This window comes from Juglans regia, chromosome 4 (genome assembly GCF_001411555.2).
Source record: "Juglans regia cultivar Chandler chromosome 4, Walnut 2.0, whole genome shotgun sequence".
Lineage (NCBI taxonomy): Eukaryota > Viridiplantae > Streptophyta > Magnoliopsida > Fagales > Juglandaceae > Juglans > Juglans regia.
The window spans coordinates 30948224-30965503 of NC_049904.1; the positions used below are offsets into that span (position 1 = coordinate 30948224).

The window sequence follows — 17280 nt, forward strand, 5'->3', positions numbered from 1 at the left end:
TCTCCCTTTTCCCACGTGGGCTCCGAGCCCTCTTTCTCCTTTATCGCTTGGTGGACCAATTACATTCTGATAGTTGGGCTTCCTATACCTAGTTAAGGCCTGAAAATATCCCTTCCAATTTCCCTATTTTAATTCTTAGACCAATGAATGCGATTCCCAGGTTATTGGCTAAGTTTGATTCCAAACTCATTTAGATATAGAAATATTTTTAACTTATCTCATTTCATCTCATCTTAATATTATAATTTTTTTAAATTTTCATACAAAATATAATAAACAATTCAACTTTTTCAAATTTCAAAACAATAATAATATTAAAAAATAATATTTTAACAATATTTTATTCAACTCATCTAAAATTATCACGTCTCACTATTCAACCGAATTCTGAATGTAAAATTAATGCGTTGTTACAGTATGCATGACACTTAATTGGCTGATTTTGTATATAAATTATTATAAAGTTTATACTCCAACTTCAAAAATTTCCATCTTGATTAAAATTATTCTGTAATTAATTAATTGCTTGTTTAATAAATAAAATCCGTATACATGATTATGGAAGGCATAAACTCCTCCTGATTTAAAAACAAGAGACCACCTTCGGAAACTTGTCGATGGTTTTCCCCTGGTTTTGAGACCATATTGACATGACATGGCATCCACTCACTCAGGAAAGGGAGAAAACTGTGGATCAATGGCAGTAATGCATTAGTAATGTTGAAACTGATCACAAAACATACGAAGGTAAAGGCAAGCAAGGTATTCAATGCTCTCACGTGCTTTCAACGCTATTTTTCTTGTTGATCAAGGACAAACTCTTCGTTGTTCTTATGTATAACGTATGAATGCATGTAACGTACATGGTATGCTACGTACGTTTATAAGGAAAATCAATAAAGGAGGAAAAATAATTGAGTGTATTGTTGAGCTAGATTTTGTCCCCAAAATCAAATGTCAATTTATTTGAATTTCTATTGATAAAAAGGAAAATGATAGTATGTCTATCAAATATGTTCATCAAATGTATCCATTCATATATTTTTATTTTTGTTATTTTTTCTTAATGGTTAAGGAAGTGACTATTACTGAATTTATATATATCTTTTTATTTTTTTAATGGTTAAAGATATTTAAAAAATAATTAAAGAAAAATAAAAATAAAACTCATTTATGCTGATGTACATATTTGATGAACATATTTGATAATCACCCTAACATTATCCTGACAAAAATGCTTTTATATGTGATAATAGTGATATTGTACTATGTGTACATATAGGAATGGATATATAGGTGCCCTCGTATCATGGTTGTCAAGCGGCCTTGTTTGGATATAAGAGTTATTTTAATTCATCTCATTTAATTATTAAAAATTTTTAAAATTTTTATATAAAATATAATAAATAATTCAAAAATTTTAAATCTTAAAATTATAATAATATTAAAAAAATAATATTTTATTTATTTATTATTTTAATTTATCTCATTTTAAGTTACTATCCAAACGACAGATAGTTATTAGCTCATGCATGCGTATAGTATATATCCACTGTATTATTCTGTGGACATAGTATTTTCCATTCTTTATTATTCAGGGGATGTCCCGGTGGAATTTACAGTTTATCCACGTGTACGGCCTATATCTTTTTAACTTCTTTTAACTCCAAGTCAAAGTCAAACTGGTATGAATCGCAATCGGCTGAGCTGGACTTCATTGTCTTGGGAATGACAGGTGTATCAGAGCAGTGCACTGTTTCAGCTCCCAACAAACAACTGTTTTGGATAGGAAAACAATACGGCCATTAAAAAAAAAAATTGATATATACATTTGAAATATATATATATATATACATGAGATTCATACGAAGAAAAAAATAATAATTTTTTTTATAAGAAACTCTACTTTACTGTAAAAAGAATGTGCGATATTTATATAATTTATAAATATATTTAACATTATTCTATAAATAATTTTATCGTTTTTATAGATTTGTCATGTTAAATAAATGCCAAGATAAGATGGACTTTATGGTATTTTATGAATGATGCACTGAAGTTAAAAGAATATTTATTTATACATGATCATTTGAATAAAATACATTATTATATTTTTATAATATTTAAGTGAGTGAGTATTGTTGGAGATGATAAATTCATATATATATGAAAATATAAAATATCTTGGTCAAATACTCGTTGTGTTATTGAGTGCTTAATCTTAAGATCCCTCATAATTTTTTCAAGAAATAAATTCTTTATAGTATGAGTTAATTAAATAGATTTTATAATAAAAACAGATTATTTTCATGATTGGTCCAAAATTCAATAGAGTAATAATAAATCTATAATATTTTTACAATCATATTTTAAATTGAAAATATCCTTATTTTTATAAATTATTTGATAAAAATACTCATAATATAATAAAAAAAATTTATAAAAAAAATTTTAGGTGTATCATTTTTCATTTCAGAATGTGGATGGTGGGCAGTGGAGGATGTGCCACGTGTCTTCTTTTGATGGAACAACTGTTTTGGCTCTTGTTGTATGATGTGGCCAGCTCTGGCATCACGCGTCCCATGTGTGTACTTGTTCAGAGTCTTCAGACTACGCTGCTGAAGCTCCTCCTCTTAATGGTTGCTATCTATATTATATAATTTAACACTCAATTCACGCGTGAAATACTTAATTAATTGAATGGACAATAGAACTGAAATTTGAATTCAGAATCTCTATTTTAATAATATGTAAAATCATTACTTATATAAAAAAAAAAATTACGAGAGAAAATGTAAATTTTATTATTTATATATTTTAACAAATTTTAAATTAGATTCTTTCAATTAACTAGAACGATTAAGAAAAGATGGCATCATAATTATAGGGAGTATAGGACGTAGAATTATTTTCAAATTATATTAAATGGGCAATAATTATCGTAGGATACTGTAAATATAAATGATATTAAATAATATTAAATAGTCAATAAATGTAATCTAATATATTTCATATGTTGGTCATTTTCTTATTCTAAGTTATTAAATAAATGCTCTAAATGATTTCGTTGAAACAAAAAATCAAACACAAGAAGAAAAGGCATCATTTTTATGCCTAGAGCAAAGGTGGTTAGGTGAACCGCATGGAATCGGCCTATTTGGTATAATAATCTTAGGTCTCGTTTGGATGATGATAGTCGAAATTGTTTTTTTTAGTTCCTAAAGACCATTTTGAATTTTTGATGGATAATAATTTAGGTTGAAAATTATTATTCAGTAGCCATACGACACACACCTATTGAGAAAATAAAAAAAATTCAGTATGTATTGTAAGACTGTTGAGTAGAAGAACTCATTTAAGATTATTGTTAGATTAACGATTATGAAAGAGTTGTTATTACCGTGTCAATTGAGACCATCACTTGTGGCAACGTTGTGTAATTGAAGTCACAAGACTTTACTCATTTCACCTACGAGAAAAGGTGTAAGAAAAAGAATAATCATGAAAGGGTTGGTATCAAAGGCCATTCGAGAAGAAGTCAATGTGAATGACGCATCGGTAACGTTACATAAATTTGATTGGAAAAAGAAATTTAAAATTAAATTATCTAAGAAAGCAAATTCTATGGTATCAACGATGGAGATGGTGTATATAATATATATAGCAATCCATCTCGATTCTGTGTTTATTAATATATAACCCAGCCCTACTCTGTTGAAAGTGATTGTTTCTCGAGAAAACAATGAAATTCTTACTCTAGGCCGTACGTACATGTTCAGCTGGTATGTCTCTCTCACCTAGGTTTATGGAACAAAGGCATGAATGATTCATATCACCAGTAATAGACTAACAAATGCAACTTAAAAAATTACGCTTGCTAAAGGATCTAAGAACAAGGCAGTGAAGGAAAATTATCATTGCCCGGAAAAAGTAAAAGCTTTAAACCATAGTGTTGGAAGTTCTTGCCATGATCTCACATATATATATATATATATATATATTCCTTGTGGAAACAGTAGTGATACTGGGATTATAAAAAAAATAATTCCAAAAAAGAATTTAAACTTGCAATTTCCGATCGCCATTTCTCCTTAGCACCTAAAGTTTGTCAAAACCAGCATCGGCAACTCCGGTCAAAAAATCTGTAGATCTATTGTTAAAGATTGTGTATCCACGCTAGATTTGCCTGTGTATACAGAAGCATGCATGACTTCTATTTTGCAGGGAGGGGGCGTACAAAATATGTACATGTGCACTTGGGAGTGTAATATTTGTGCACATACATGTACATTCTAAAGAGCTAAAAGGAGAGCTCACAGAGACATTAGGGTACGAAGATCTTCTAAACCAATCTCCCTCCTATCCTTTGGCCCCCTACCTCCAAAAGCTTCCCTTGCTAGTTTCTTCTTCTTCTCTTGCAACTCTAATATCCTCTCTTCGATGCTGTTTCGAGCAATCAACCTCACAATCTTCACCTTCTCCTCTTGCCCGATCCGGTGGACCCGATCCATTGCCTGATCCTCGACTGCCGGGTTCCACCATGGCTCCAATAAGTAGACTCTAGAAGCAGCTGTGAGGTTAATACCTGTTCCTGAAGCCTTGAGACTAGCAAGTAATACTGTGGGCCCATCCTCTCCAGGGACTCCAAATTCTTTAATTATCTGAGCCCTTTTCTTTGCATTCATAGATCCATCTAAGCGCAAAATCTTGAAGCCAGCAGCTTTTAGTGGTGTTTCAAGTAATAACAACATCTTACGGAACTGCGAAAATATTACTGATTTTGTAGCTGGGTTTTGATCCCTTGATTCCACAAGAAGTTTTAAAAGAGTAGACACTTTGGAAGATGTGGTTGTTTTTGAAGAGGATACTTGACTGTCATCACTGTCAGAAGCTTCTGGAGGGGCTGAGAACAGGTCAGACTGTGTCAAGGGACGACGACAAAGAGGGCAGCAGGATTTGTGATGAAGAGTTCTCAAAATACACGCGTGGCAATAAACGTGAGCACAGCGTGTAATAACAATATTAGTTGGTGGTGAAATGCATATTGGACAGTCAAAATCTTCACCATCTTGTAGCACCTCAACCATCTTTTTCAACAACTCGGGGTCATTGGATACATCTGCTCGTGATATAAATAGAGAATTGTAAGTGCAAAATAAACACCATAAGAAGAAAATCATAGAAAATATGTTTTGTAATCTTCATGAGATAATCACAGCTCTCACCAGTCTAAATCTCTAGAAAAAATTAAATAAACCAATAAAAAAAGAGTTAGAATTGAAGTGAACGATTCCACTAAAAGACTGCTCTCACTGACTTTCACACTATATGACAATCATACACTAAAGTTATTATCAATGAAAACTAGAAAAATAAAGTCATCTAATTCCAAGTAACACAGACTTCTCAAACATTTGGCAACAGAAGCTAATATTTGAATGATTATAGCACAAATTCAAATAAAAAAAATGCCAACCAAACCATGGGTGTGATGTCTAGGGAAGGTTAGTGCGAAGGCCAATTCTGATTCTTAATTATCCATCGCTATGCTTAGGGCTGTTCAAAATTTACAACGACCCGCACCCGCCCGATATATCCATCCGACCCCACCAGTTATAGCCTTATTAAGAAAGCAATACACCATCATCTTCTCTTCAGACTCGTACAACGGCATAACTTTACAAGCTCCAGACATATATCAACAACAAACGTACCTCCTCTATTGGGAAAAGGAGAACAGAATATCACCAGCTGAAGTAAATGTGAAAACGTAGACTAGAGAGGATAAGAACACAAATTGATCTTGGATGGAGTGGCCAACTGAAGCCTAGTCAAGCTTAGCCAAATTTACGTTTTGAGATGGCAATAAAAAACTGCAGAGGTAGAGCTAATCTCCTATACAATAGTATAAGAGTTCCATGGATCTAGAATGAGAACACAAATTGATCTAGGATGGAGTGGCCAACTGAAACCTAGTCAAGCTTAGCCAAATTTACGTTTTGAGATGGCAATAAAAAGACTGCAGAGGCAGAGCTAATCTCCTATACAATAGTAGAAGAGTTCCATGGAATCTTACCAATTGCAATTGCAGTAACCTCAAAAAAAGGGAATTAAAAAGATGAACTAATTTACATCTTTACCAATACCTTCAATACTGTGGGAAGGAAGTAGTGTTTTGAGATCAGAGGGGCAGAGGGCCAAATCAATACATATCTGGCGAAGTCGGAGGAGTATACTAAGCACCGCTGAGTAGTTGCGCATTAGACTACCAGCATCAACATAATCCCGGAAAACACTTTGAGCTTCCCCTTCCATCTTATCATACAGTTCACGTTCTTCTCTAGAAAGCTCCACATAACAAGTCTCTATAGTTTTTGGTGGCAACCCAATCAGTCCCTTCTCTTTTGTTCTTCGCAAAGAAATGGTTGCCATTAGAACCTATATGTGCATCAACATGCATTATTACCAATTCAAATCAGAAAACCTTTATGCATAAAAATCAATTGGCAGAAACAGGACAAAATTTGGGAGGAAAAAAGAGGATTCTCCATAGAAGCTTAAAAAAATTTTATTTACCTTTTTGTAAAACCTAATACTCTTCTTATTAATCCCCAGTACCAACGTAAACTTATTAATTAGATCTCTTCCTGTTATTTACTTATGAAATTAATTTGCTCTCATGCAAACCTGTAACCAGCTATATACTTCAGCATACATAAGGTGATGTACCATGATTACAAACAAGAATACCCTTACACTATTAGATATAACAACTCTTATAGTTTGATTATACCGTTCAGAAAACTTACTGCCTTGTACCCCGGAAAGTCTACTATTTTATCGACATCCTCTAATAAAGACCTGATTTATTGCTCAGAGGTAGGCTTGAAAGAAACCCTGGGCCTTGATTCAGGTGGTAAAGATTGTGATCTGGCTAGATTGGGCCCTCATTCAAATAAAATCAATCACTAAAAAAGGGGGAAAATATTCTTATATAAATTACTGACAAGTCTTCAATCTTCCTTTTCTCAGGCAGACAGTTCGAAAAAATGAAGTGATAAAGCCACAATAGTACTGCTGATGAAAAATTACATCCTTGATCCTAAAATATAACAAAAATTCATCATTGGTATAAGACAAATCTATCAATGGTGCATAGATCAGCTTTAAGGGCCTGTTTGGATACTTAGAATATCTCAAAATACCTGTGAACAGTAGTAAAATAATTTGAGTTAAGATGTTTTATTGGGTTTTGGGAAAGGAGAGAAAATGTTGAATAAAAATATTATAAAATTATAAAATTGTTTCAATATAATTTTTTAATATTATTTTTGTTTTGAAATTTGAAAAAGTTGTATTGTTTTTTGTGTTTTATTTGGGAGTTTGGGAAAGTTGTAATGATTAGATGAAAAAGTCAAGGATTTGAAAGAGAAAATGCTTTGTGTTTGAGTGATGTTTGGAAAGAAAATATCTGAGAATACAATACTTGAGAATACTTTAGTATCCAAACAGACCTTAAGATTCTTTTAAAGCAGATTAGACCCTTAGCTAAGTTTCTTCTTACAATTGCTAGAGCAAACCTGGCAGCTCTAGTAAATAGCCTCAAGCAGATAGACTCAACTCTGATTCTAATCAATGGCTTGACCGTTTAAAGTAACAAAGTATCTGATGAAATATGTTCTCAAAAAATAATTTATACAAAATGTTCATGAAAAATTGAAGCATTTAGCCATACAGAACAGAAACCTTCCAATTTCAAAGCATGCATGTTAAGATATAAAATAAATAATAAAATCTACATCTTCCCATTAGCTTAAACTTTTGGGACAAGTGGTGATTTCACATGGTATCAGAGCAGAGATCCTGAGTTCGAACCCTAACTCTACACTCTATCTCATTTAATTAAATATGGAGAGTCTAGCCTACACGTGAGGGTGAGTGTTAAGATATAAAATAAATAATATAATTTATCTATTCCTGTTAGTTTAAACTTTTGGGACAATGAGTGATTTCACAATGCATAAATTCAATAAGATAACATCAACATTCCTTTTTCGCATAAGAAGAACAAAATCTGTCACATGCTATTTTTTTTTTATATCTGTCACATGATATTACCTGCAGACGTGAAAGGCCTTTTTGGTTTCCCTGAGCAAGTGGACGCTGTACCAAACTTTGCCAATAACTCTTAATTGAAAATGGCTCAAACCTCAGGAATGCCATCAAAGAAAACAAATCAAATGAGCCATTCTGAATTGGCGTTCCTGTAACAACCCACCTCCGCTTAGCCATCAAATCGGTGACTGCTCGACTTTGTTTGGCATTCACGTTCTTTATCAAGTGTGCCTCATCTAAAATGACTCTCCACCACTCAACCTTCTTCATAGGGGAGTTTGACCAATGATGTTCGGTAGCCAAGGTACTATATGTTGTCAACACTATATCATAAGTTTTGAGCTCCTCAACCTCATTTGTCCGATCCCCATAGTACATGTACACCTTCAACTTTCCAGGTCTAGTATGCTCTCCTAGTTGAGTTACCCATGTTGAAAACACGGAAGGTGGGCACACAATCAGAGTTGTCTTGCTTTCAAAAGCACTGGAAGACTTGTCACAAAGACGAACAGACTTTCCTTTCACATGGCCATCCAATCTCGCCTCATCAATTTTGCGTTTTTTCCTCGACCCGGCACAACTCTTCTTACCAGTTCTTCCCCTCTTACCCTTATTACCACCATCCTCGTCACCCATTTCATCTAAGTTTTCTACATCTACACTAGCACTATGAAATGCAGAAGCAGGGGTACTACCACATTTATCAAAAGCAATCAAAGATAGCAAAGTTAGAGTCTTACCCAACCCCATGTCGTCTGCAAAAATCCCACCTCGCAAAGGCTCCGGCCGCATAACAGTATGGTAATTGGTCAAAACATTCACATAAGACCCGTCTTTCTCCTCCCAAAAGGGTGGTAATTCATCAGAATTTTCCCTATGAACCAACCACCCCAGCCCCTCCTTCTGATGCACAAAGAGCTCCGATTTAATCACGTCTTTAGGCGGCTCCAACGCTTCCAGCGCACCCTTCTTGTTCACATTCTCATCAACAAGTTTGAAAATCTCATCTACACTCTTGAATTCATTCCCATCCTTCTTCTTCTCCTTCACCACCATGGCCTCGGATAGTGTAAACGACGCGTCGGAATCAGAAATCAAGTGCAACCCACCACGCGAAATCGACGATTTAACGGTCTCGATCGCCTCAACTCTGGAGAATATATGAATTTGACAAGGAATCCTGTGCCTATTACCAGCCGCACGAGTATTAGGCACGATGGCTTCGACAATAATCATACGAGAGTCTATCATGGGCGATAGAACGGCCGCGACGGAGCGCTCGATGTGGCCGACTTGGACGGAGCGGGTGTTGAGGACCTTGATGGCATTAGAGTCGTAGGGGTTGAGGGACTCGCGGACAAGACCCACCATCTCGCGGCCAGTGATGGTGCCGGAGTAGTATTGGATTCCCACTATATTGGCGATTACGAAGCCGACCATGTAGGTTTCGGTGGAAGATTGGGACTGCGAATCATGGGAGAGTAAAAGGTCGTCTGGGTCCGGCTGGGGTTCTTGCCAGTTATCAAGACTCAAGAAAAGTGTTACTGGGTCTTCGTCTTCCATGGCAACGACACAGCCTTAGGGTTAAGGCGGTGGGTTCAGAGAGAAAAGCGAGAGGGTGGGGCAGAGAGAGAGAGAGTTATGAAAGGAAGTATCGGCGTGTTGGTTCGTTTTGTTTGAATGCAAATCGAAAGGCGGGTTTAGAGAGAGAAAGTAATTTAGAGGAATACTATTCGGTAATTTCAATGTAAACAAACGGTGCCCAGGTTCAATAAACTCTCGTTCTTTCACAAACTACTATAAATATGTTCGAGCTTTGGTACATGCCATCTGCAGCAGCAAGCGAACTCGGGAAAAATAAAGATGGGATTTTGATGTACACAGTAACACAGCTAGAACAAGATGAGTGGTGTGATGCAGCAGAACAAAACGGCTGGCGTATGAAGTATGAACTACTGTTGCGTGTGTTGTAGCCTTTACAGGCAGTAGAATACGAGAACACCCAATATATATACATATATATATATAAAATATGACGTTACAAAAGGCTGCAGCGCATAATCTTCTTTCTAAGGGCAGTGAGCAGCAGGAAGTACCTTTCATCTTTCTCAGCACATTCAAAATGGGTGTAATTTTTTCTAGACTTTTAGTACCATACACCACACACTTGTGTTAAATAAAACATTTTTTTTTTCTTAACAGATATATGGTGTAAGATTGTTGAATAAATTTTTTTTATATATTATTATTTTATTATGAAAAATACTTTTTTTAAAAAAAATTTATATAAAAAATTTTACAACGTAATTTAGGGTTCGTTTGTTTTCAGAGATGAGTTGAGATTAAAGTTAAAAAATTAAATAAAATATTATTAGAATATATTTTTTAATATTATTTTTATTTTGAGATTTGAAAAGTTGAATTATTTATTTTATTTTGTATGGAAATTTAAGAAAGTAATAATGATGAGATGAGATGAGATGAGATACTTCTTGAAAACAAACGAGACCTTAATGCAATCTATCAAATTGTAAAATATTTTTAATTGTAAAATAGATATTAAAATATTATATTAAACCAAGTCAGTGTACAAAATTTTTTTTGTATAAGAAACGTGTAGAGATAATACTTCTCTTTTATTTATATAGTCATCATTTATAGATATAGTAAAACTTCAAATAAAAGAAAATGGGATCACAATTACTCCGTTGGTCTAAACTTGTTCTTTCTTTCTTTATTTATTTTTTTTATTTTCATATTTATTAGACTATTCATGAATTAGATCTAAGATCAAAATATTTTGGGATGATAGTAGGGTTTTCTAACCCTACCTTTTATTTCTTGAAATATTATAATGAAATTAGTATTTTTAACACAAAAAGGAAAACAAATAGGCGTTTTCCATGATAAGGGTTTAATCGGTGCATGATGTATGTACCACCCCTATTCATATGTACAATTTTCCAGGCCTATTTTCCGAGCCCTCTTGAAATTATTATTATTTTTTCTCGGACCACAAACAATAGTAATATAATTCACAGATCCAATGGCGTGAGAAAGAAAGATTAGAAAAAATAAAAGAAAGTAAGAAGATATGGTCCATGTGAGAGCGGTGGAATGAGGCAAAGAAGAGCACCACCAATTGTCAATGATACCATGCACACACCTTTTTGGGGTACAGAGACTCTTTGGCTTTTGGCCTCTGCCTTGGCAAACAAGAAAATACAAATAATAATAATAATAATAATAATTCTTGAGTATTAAAAATCATATTCTCATTTTTTTTACTATATTGTTTTTCTTGAAAAAATGATATCTTAATTTATAGAAAAATATTATTTATCATCTATTTTATTATTATTTTTTCAATGTCACATCATATGATGTCAAGTAATAAATTGAATGTATTAAATAATTAATACTGCATGATCGGATAACAGAAGAATGACGATAAAAAGAATTAAGGGATATATATCATTACTCCAAGGATATACAAAGTTGTAGAGGCAAAGTTTGAAAACCCTGACTAATGACATCAACCAAAAGTACCATAAAAACCAATTTCTGGTCGGACTTTGATTATTCATCCTATGATAAGCCTTGTAAGAACTAAGAAGTTAGAAATAGATGGAAAATGTATATTTGTGACACGCGCGTGTATATATATATATTGAGAAATGATATTTACAATCGTGAGTGTGCAAGTTTCGTATAATCTATTTAAAAAAATATGATACCTACATAAAAAATTAAATTTTTAATAATTAACTCTTTTTTTTTTCAAAATGATTGCATAGCATTTACATATTCTATAACTCTACGTAGCATTACTTATATATATAGAAAAATTCTACTCATCATTCTCACACTACATACCATATATAATTTTTATTTTTTTCTCTTACCAAATATGTGATGTATGGATGATGAATTGAAAAACTCAATTGGATTAGGAAAAATAAAACAAAAAAATAAAATAAAATAATAAAAAAAATTTGGTGTGTGGTGTGTAAGGATGATGAGTAGCAAAATTAATATATATATATATATGTAATAATTGTACTTATCATTTTCACATACCACACTTATTTATATTTTTTTATTTTTCTTATAACAAATATGTGGTGTATAGATAATAAATAGACTAATTCAATTAGTTTAACAAGAATAAAATAAAATAAATAATAATAAAAATAATATGTGGAATGTTGAGTAGCATATGTCGAGTTTCGTTTGATTCATAAACTCATCTCAACTCATTATTATAATTTTTTTAAATTTTAACATAAAATAAAATAAATAATTTAATTTTTTAAGCCTAATATGATCAGCACAAATTCATATCCTCTGTAATTATCTAATCAAATTGACATATTATGTGACGAAAAATGATATTTGTGTGTAAGAGTCGTATAATTATTTTGAAAATAATGAATAAATACGGGACTTACATGAAATTTTTTTTTTAATTTTTTAATAATAGATCCCACTCTTTTTCAAAATAATTATACAGTAATCATGTATTCCACGACTATATATAGTATTACTTGTAAAAGAATCCTATGATTTTAATGTTGCTCATTTGTAATTTTTTAATTGTGTGAAACACACATTAGCAACTTAATCAAGAGATTAGAGAGGATTTCAATTGTCTTTCAAAGAGTTGACTAGTGATGTTACGATTTTGATTGAGGGGTAGATAAAACCGTGGAGGTCTTACTGTTTGGATATAAGAAGTGTCTCATCTTATCACTATAATTTTTCTAAATTTTCACATTAAATATAATTAATAATTCAATTTTTTTAAATCTTAAAATAATAATAATATTAAAATATAATATTCTAATAATATTTTATTCAACTTTCAGCTTTCATCTCAACTTATCTCATCTCAAATTTTCTATCCAAACCGCAACTAAAGATTCTAAGTAGTGGTGGTTTTGGAGTCGATAGTTTAGGCTTTTCTTGAGGCGATTTCGATTTTCATTTCCTTAGCCTCTTTTATAGACTCACACTATCATAAGCATAAAGAAACGTCAATAGCTTACGTACACTCTGTAAAAAAATCAAATTCCACACACAGCTTTTGGCTGAACGCTAGCGTCGTTGGCGAGATGGAGTTAGGGCCCTCCATTATTTTCAGGGAAAATATCAAACAATTATTATAATGCAAAGATGTTTGGTAAATAACTAATAATGCAAGCAGCCATTCAATTATCTATACACGATCTGCCTCTCCGATCAAGGCAGAAGATAACTATAAAATTTTCCTTGAAAAATAAATAAATAAATAAATAAAATCTGCTGCTTTCTCTGACAAAGTCAATCAACCCGATCTCAATATTGAACCCCGCAATGTAATTTCCTTCCAGAAATTAAACGCATCATCTCTGCTCATTTTATTTAATCGGATAATCCGTAATTAATTTCTAGCATAGCAATTTAAACGAAAACTTAAAAATCAACAAAAAAATTGAAAGAAACCAAGCGATATGTTTTCAGTATAATGAAGATTCTCTTCGTTTTCTAGTCATCAATGTCTTCACCTATTAACAATGATCTGTGACTAGTTACTACGACAATATTGTTTTGTGATAGCTTCACATTTCATGTATGGAAATATGTTTCAATCCATTTTCGTGACTGAAGACTTCTGATAATTATGGTATCAAACATTTTCATACATTTCCACGCAATCGACTCTACCAACAAACATATAAATAACGTGAAGAGTTAAGTCTAGTTGCCTCGATTCCAAATCAGGCTCTATAACTCCCCTCCCTGTAAATTCATCAGTTCTGAAGAATCCGCCCACAAAAACATAAACTAATCTACACTCTCCATCCAATTGGATTATCCACCTATTTATTTATCCAATTTCTCAAAGGACAACAATCCAAGAAAAAAAAAAAAAGCATTCCTCAATTTTTAAAATATTCCATGATTAAGATCACAAGTTCATATCATGTGAATGCCTTATTTTTAATCTTCTAAACTTAAGGGACTTTTAGTGATAGCAATACCTAGGGGTGCACTGGAATTTGAATCTTTTGCCCATATTTTTCTATAAAACTATCATATAATTTTTGGCCTATAAGAGCTCTATTATCTAACCAGCATTTCTTTCATGAGCTAAGAATTTGGCTGACTAGATCACAAAATCATTCAAGAGTGATGAGCTAACCCAATAATAAGTGCCAAGAACAGTTATAATCGTGAACACCTCCACAAGCCAAGAATTGGACTGCCAAGAGTTTCACAAAATCATTCAAACGACAGACTACCCCAATGACAAGTCCCAAGAATAGTTGCTATCATGCCCACCACAAGTGGATGCATACTTCGAATAAAAACCAACAACCTGAAACTTCCAACTGACGTGTAGATGCTCTAATTCTACTTCCATGAATAATAATCAAGCATGGCCTCAGCATATTCGAACTGAACTTACTAGACATAAAGGAAGACTGCATTTTCCATCCAAAGTTTAGCTTTTAACTTTTGTCATCCAAGTGGGACCTGGGTGAAAACCATACCACAATTTAGTCACAGGCTTTATAGGTGACAGTCACCAAAATCATTCTATAACAAAAATTCAGATATAGTAGAAGACAATGTCAACATGTCATGCCAAAGGGAAGAGTCAATAAGCTCTAGCTAAAATAACAATTCCTCCTCTCACAAAGACGATGGTCATGAGTCAAGATCTACTGATGCATGTGTAACATACCGAAGGAAATACTGTGAAACTGCAGATGGGAAAAACATTGTTCCCTAGTATCAGAGGATCTTTACAGAACCAAGGATTTTCAGATCCACCATCTCACCCTCCATCTTGTTCTCACAATATGTTCAAAATGCAGCAATAATAGACCTTATAATGGTAGCGATTGTTATAACACTTGCAGAAGATTATAGAAAGCACCTGTTATTCTAGGTTTTCTGTTTGACTGGAGCCATCCAGGTATTAGCTTTGCATAGAACAAGCCTTAATTGCAGGAAGCCCAATTGTACATGGCTTTGATCTTTTGACCTTAAAGCCCTTAAATAAGTAAGAGTGCTACTGATTAAAATTTTGAAATCTTACTACAACAATGTCAATTCCACAAAATCCCAAACATGAGACTGCAGACTTGTAAGCATATTATTTTTGTAAATCTTTTTCACCAAAGAGTATTTTACAAATGTAGGTTATTTACTTTAGATTAATCAAATTTTGGTAAAACTTAGAATTTTAATCAATTGAAATAAAGGCTTTCAAATACCTTTTTTTTTTATTCTTTGACAATTTTGATATATACTTCGTTCTTTTTTATAATTAGCATTACACAATTATCAATCTGTGAATAACCATCCACTGAATGAACATATTTTACAAGTTAAGACATGAGTTAGCAGGGAGTATCTATGGGTTGAAGCAGGCGCAGCCTCAACAATCTGATATGAAGAATGTGCACTTCAAAATAGAAAGGCTTGAGAATAGAAATATAAACAAAGTAATTTGTAGTATGTGCCTTCCTAGGCTTCCGGACAACCTCCAAGACCGTTTGCTTATTCACTAGGCACTTTAACAACCAGTTGCAGCACAAACACGAGAATCCGCATCATTTTAATTTGAAATGGAGGACAGCTATGTTCACAATCGAGTTAGCATATCATAACGATTAAAAATGCTATCATGGTAGTAAGAAGCAAGGATAAATACCACGAACAAACCATATCAGGAAATAGAAGAAGGAGCAGTAGATGTTGCAGGCAGGGAAGAGGCGTGGGGCTCTCTTCGGAGTTCCTTGACGAGGGCAGCGAGTGCCTCGGGGTTGAGACCCAGGTCGCAGAGAGCAATGAGGACGGAGAGGGTATGGCGGTCGAGCCCCGTGTCAAGAAGGTTCGACATATGAAATGCCAGGTCCAGTGACTCCCTAGCCGTCCGTGCGGCATCCGGATCCATGACAACCGGGACTTAAAAGATTTGAGTAGCTTTTGACTTCAATTCAATACTAGGTTTTGTTTGATCAAACTGTACAGAAAAGTTCAAATCAAGCGAGTATATGAATTTATTGGAAGAAATGGGGAAAATCCAACATTGTGAAACTAAACTGGTTCAGAGTCCGAATGACTTTGGTTGGGGCTCCACGAATAAAAGTGACCAAATTAACCGTAGTTGATTATGCCGCATAGTTTAATCAGCTCTAATTGAAACAAAAACAGAGGGATTTTGGAAGGATTTTAAGGAATTAGGTTTAGACAAGACATCATATGAGATGAGATCAAGCAGAGCAAAAAGAAACTCCCTTTCTCAAGGAGATCTCACCAAACATTATGGAATGCAGAAGCAGCAATACCAAGGAGGAGGTTTTTACCTTCGCCTTGAGGCTTCGAGCGGCGAGAATAGGGACTTCGGGATGTAAGCTGCAGGCCAGTGGCTGACGTGCGGAGGAGGGATGCTAGGGCGTTGCCAGTGAGCAGAGTCGAAGAAACGAAGGAGGTCCGAAGAAGAAATAATTTTTTAATTTTTTTTTTGAAACTGAAAGAAGAAGAAATAATTTGAATCCGCTAAAAGAAGAGCTTTCTCCTCATCATCTCTCATATACTGTAAATTATACTTATTTTTATTCTTTCTCAATTAATTGATTTCTTCTGCTCATTATTCATATATCACATATTTAATAAAAAAAATATGTATAATACATAAATAATAAATATAATTTTTCAAAAAATAAAGTCTTACTATATACAATCATCTAAATTATCTCTATTTTTAAGCTTAAATTGAGTACATTACCCCTCTTTCTTTTATATACTAAACTAAAATATTTGAAATTGGAATATGAGTACATTATGAAAAATTATATACATAAGCCTCACACTCCTGCACACCACTTAAAAGTATGTGAATTTATTCTTTTACCCTCATGTTTCATGAAATATGAAATATGAAATATGAAGATAAAAGAGTAAAATCACATATTTTTTAAATGGTGTGCAGAGTATGAGGCTTACGTGTAGCATAACTCGTACATTATTATTAGCATTATTCTCCTATCTTTTCTTCATTTTAATTTATGTCTTTTTCTTAGCATTATTATTATAACTTCCACTTCCCAAACGATCGAGAGAGATCGAAATCGAGGGTCCTGAAACTTTCTTAGTTACACCAATTCCTGG

General features: G+C 33.3%; 2 protein-coding genes across 3 annotated transcripts; both read right to left on the minus strand.

Moving 5' to 3' along the window:
* Positions 1–3887: 3887 nt before the first annotated feature.
* LOC108979720 (putative SWI/SNF-related matrix-associated actin-dependent regulator of chromatin subfamily A member 3-like 1) lies at positions 3888–10093 on the minus strand. Its single transcript, XM_018950445.2, has 3 exons — positions 8119–10093; positions 6147–6438; positions 3888–5119 (listed from the first exon to the last, which is right to left on the minus strand). The coding sequence occupies exons 1-3, from the start codon at positions 9676–9678 to the stop codon at positions 4314–4316; spliced, it is 2658 nt and encodes an 885-aa protein (XP_018805990.1). The 5' UTR covers positions 9679–10093; the 3' UTR covers positions 3888–4313.
* A 4183-nt stretch (positions 10094–14276) lies between these two features.
* On the minus strand, positions 14277–16657 carry LOC108979718 (mitotic-spindle organizing protein 1A-like). 2 transcript variants are annotated; one of them, XM_018950443.2, is made up of 3 exons: positions 16476–16657; positions 15832–16132; positions 14277–14634 (listed from the first exon to the last, which is right to left on the minus strand). In XM_018950443.2, the coding sequence occupies exon 2, from the start codon at positions 16061–16063 to the stop codon at positions 15836–15838; it is 228 nt and encodes a 75-aa protein (XP_018805988.1). In that variant the 5' UTR covers positions 16064–16132; positions 16476–16657; the 3' UTR covers positions 14277–14634; positions 15832–15835. The 2 variants fall into 2 exon arrangements, with proteins under 2 accessions (XP_018805988.1, XP_018805987.1); XM_018950442.2 differs by having other exon boundaries at positions 15821–16132; positions 16476–16656.
* Positions 16658–17280: the final 623 nt, after the last annotated feature.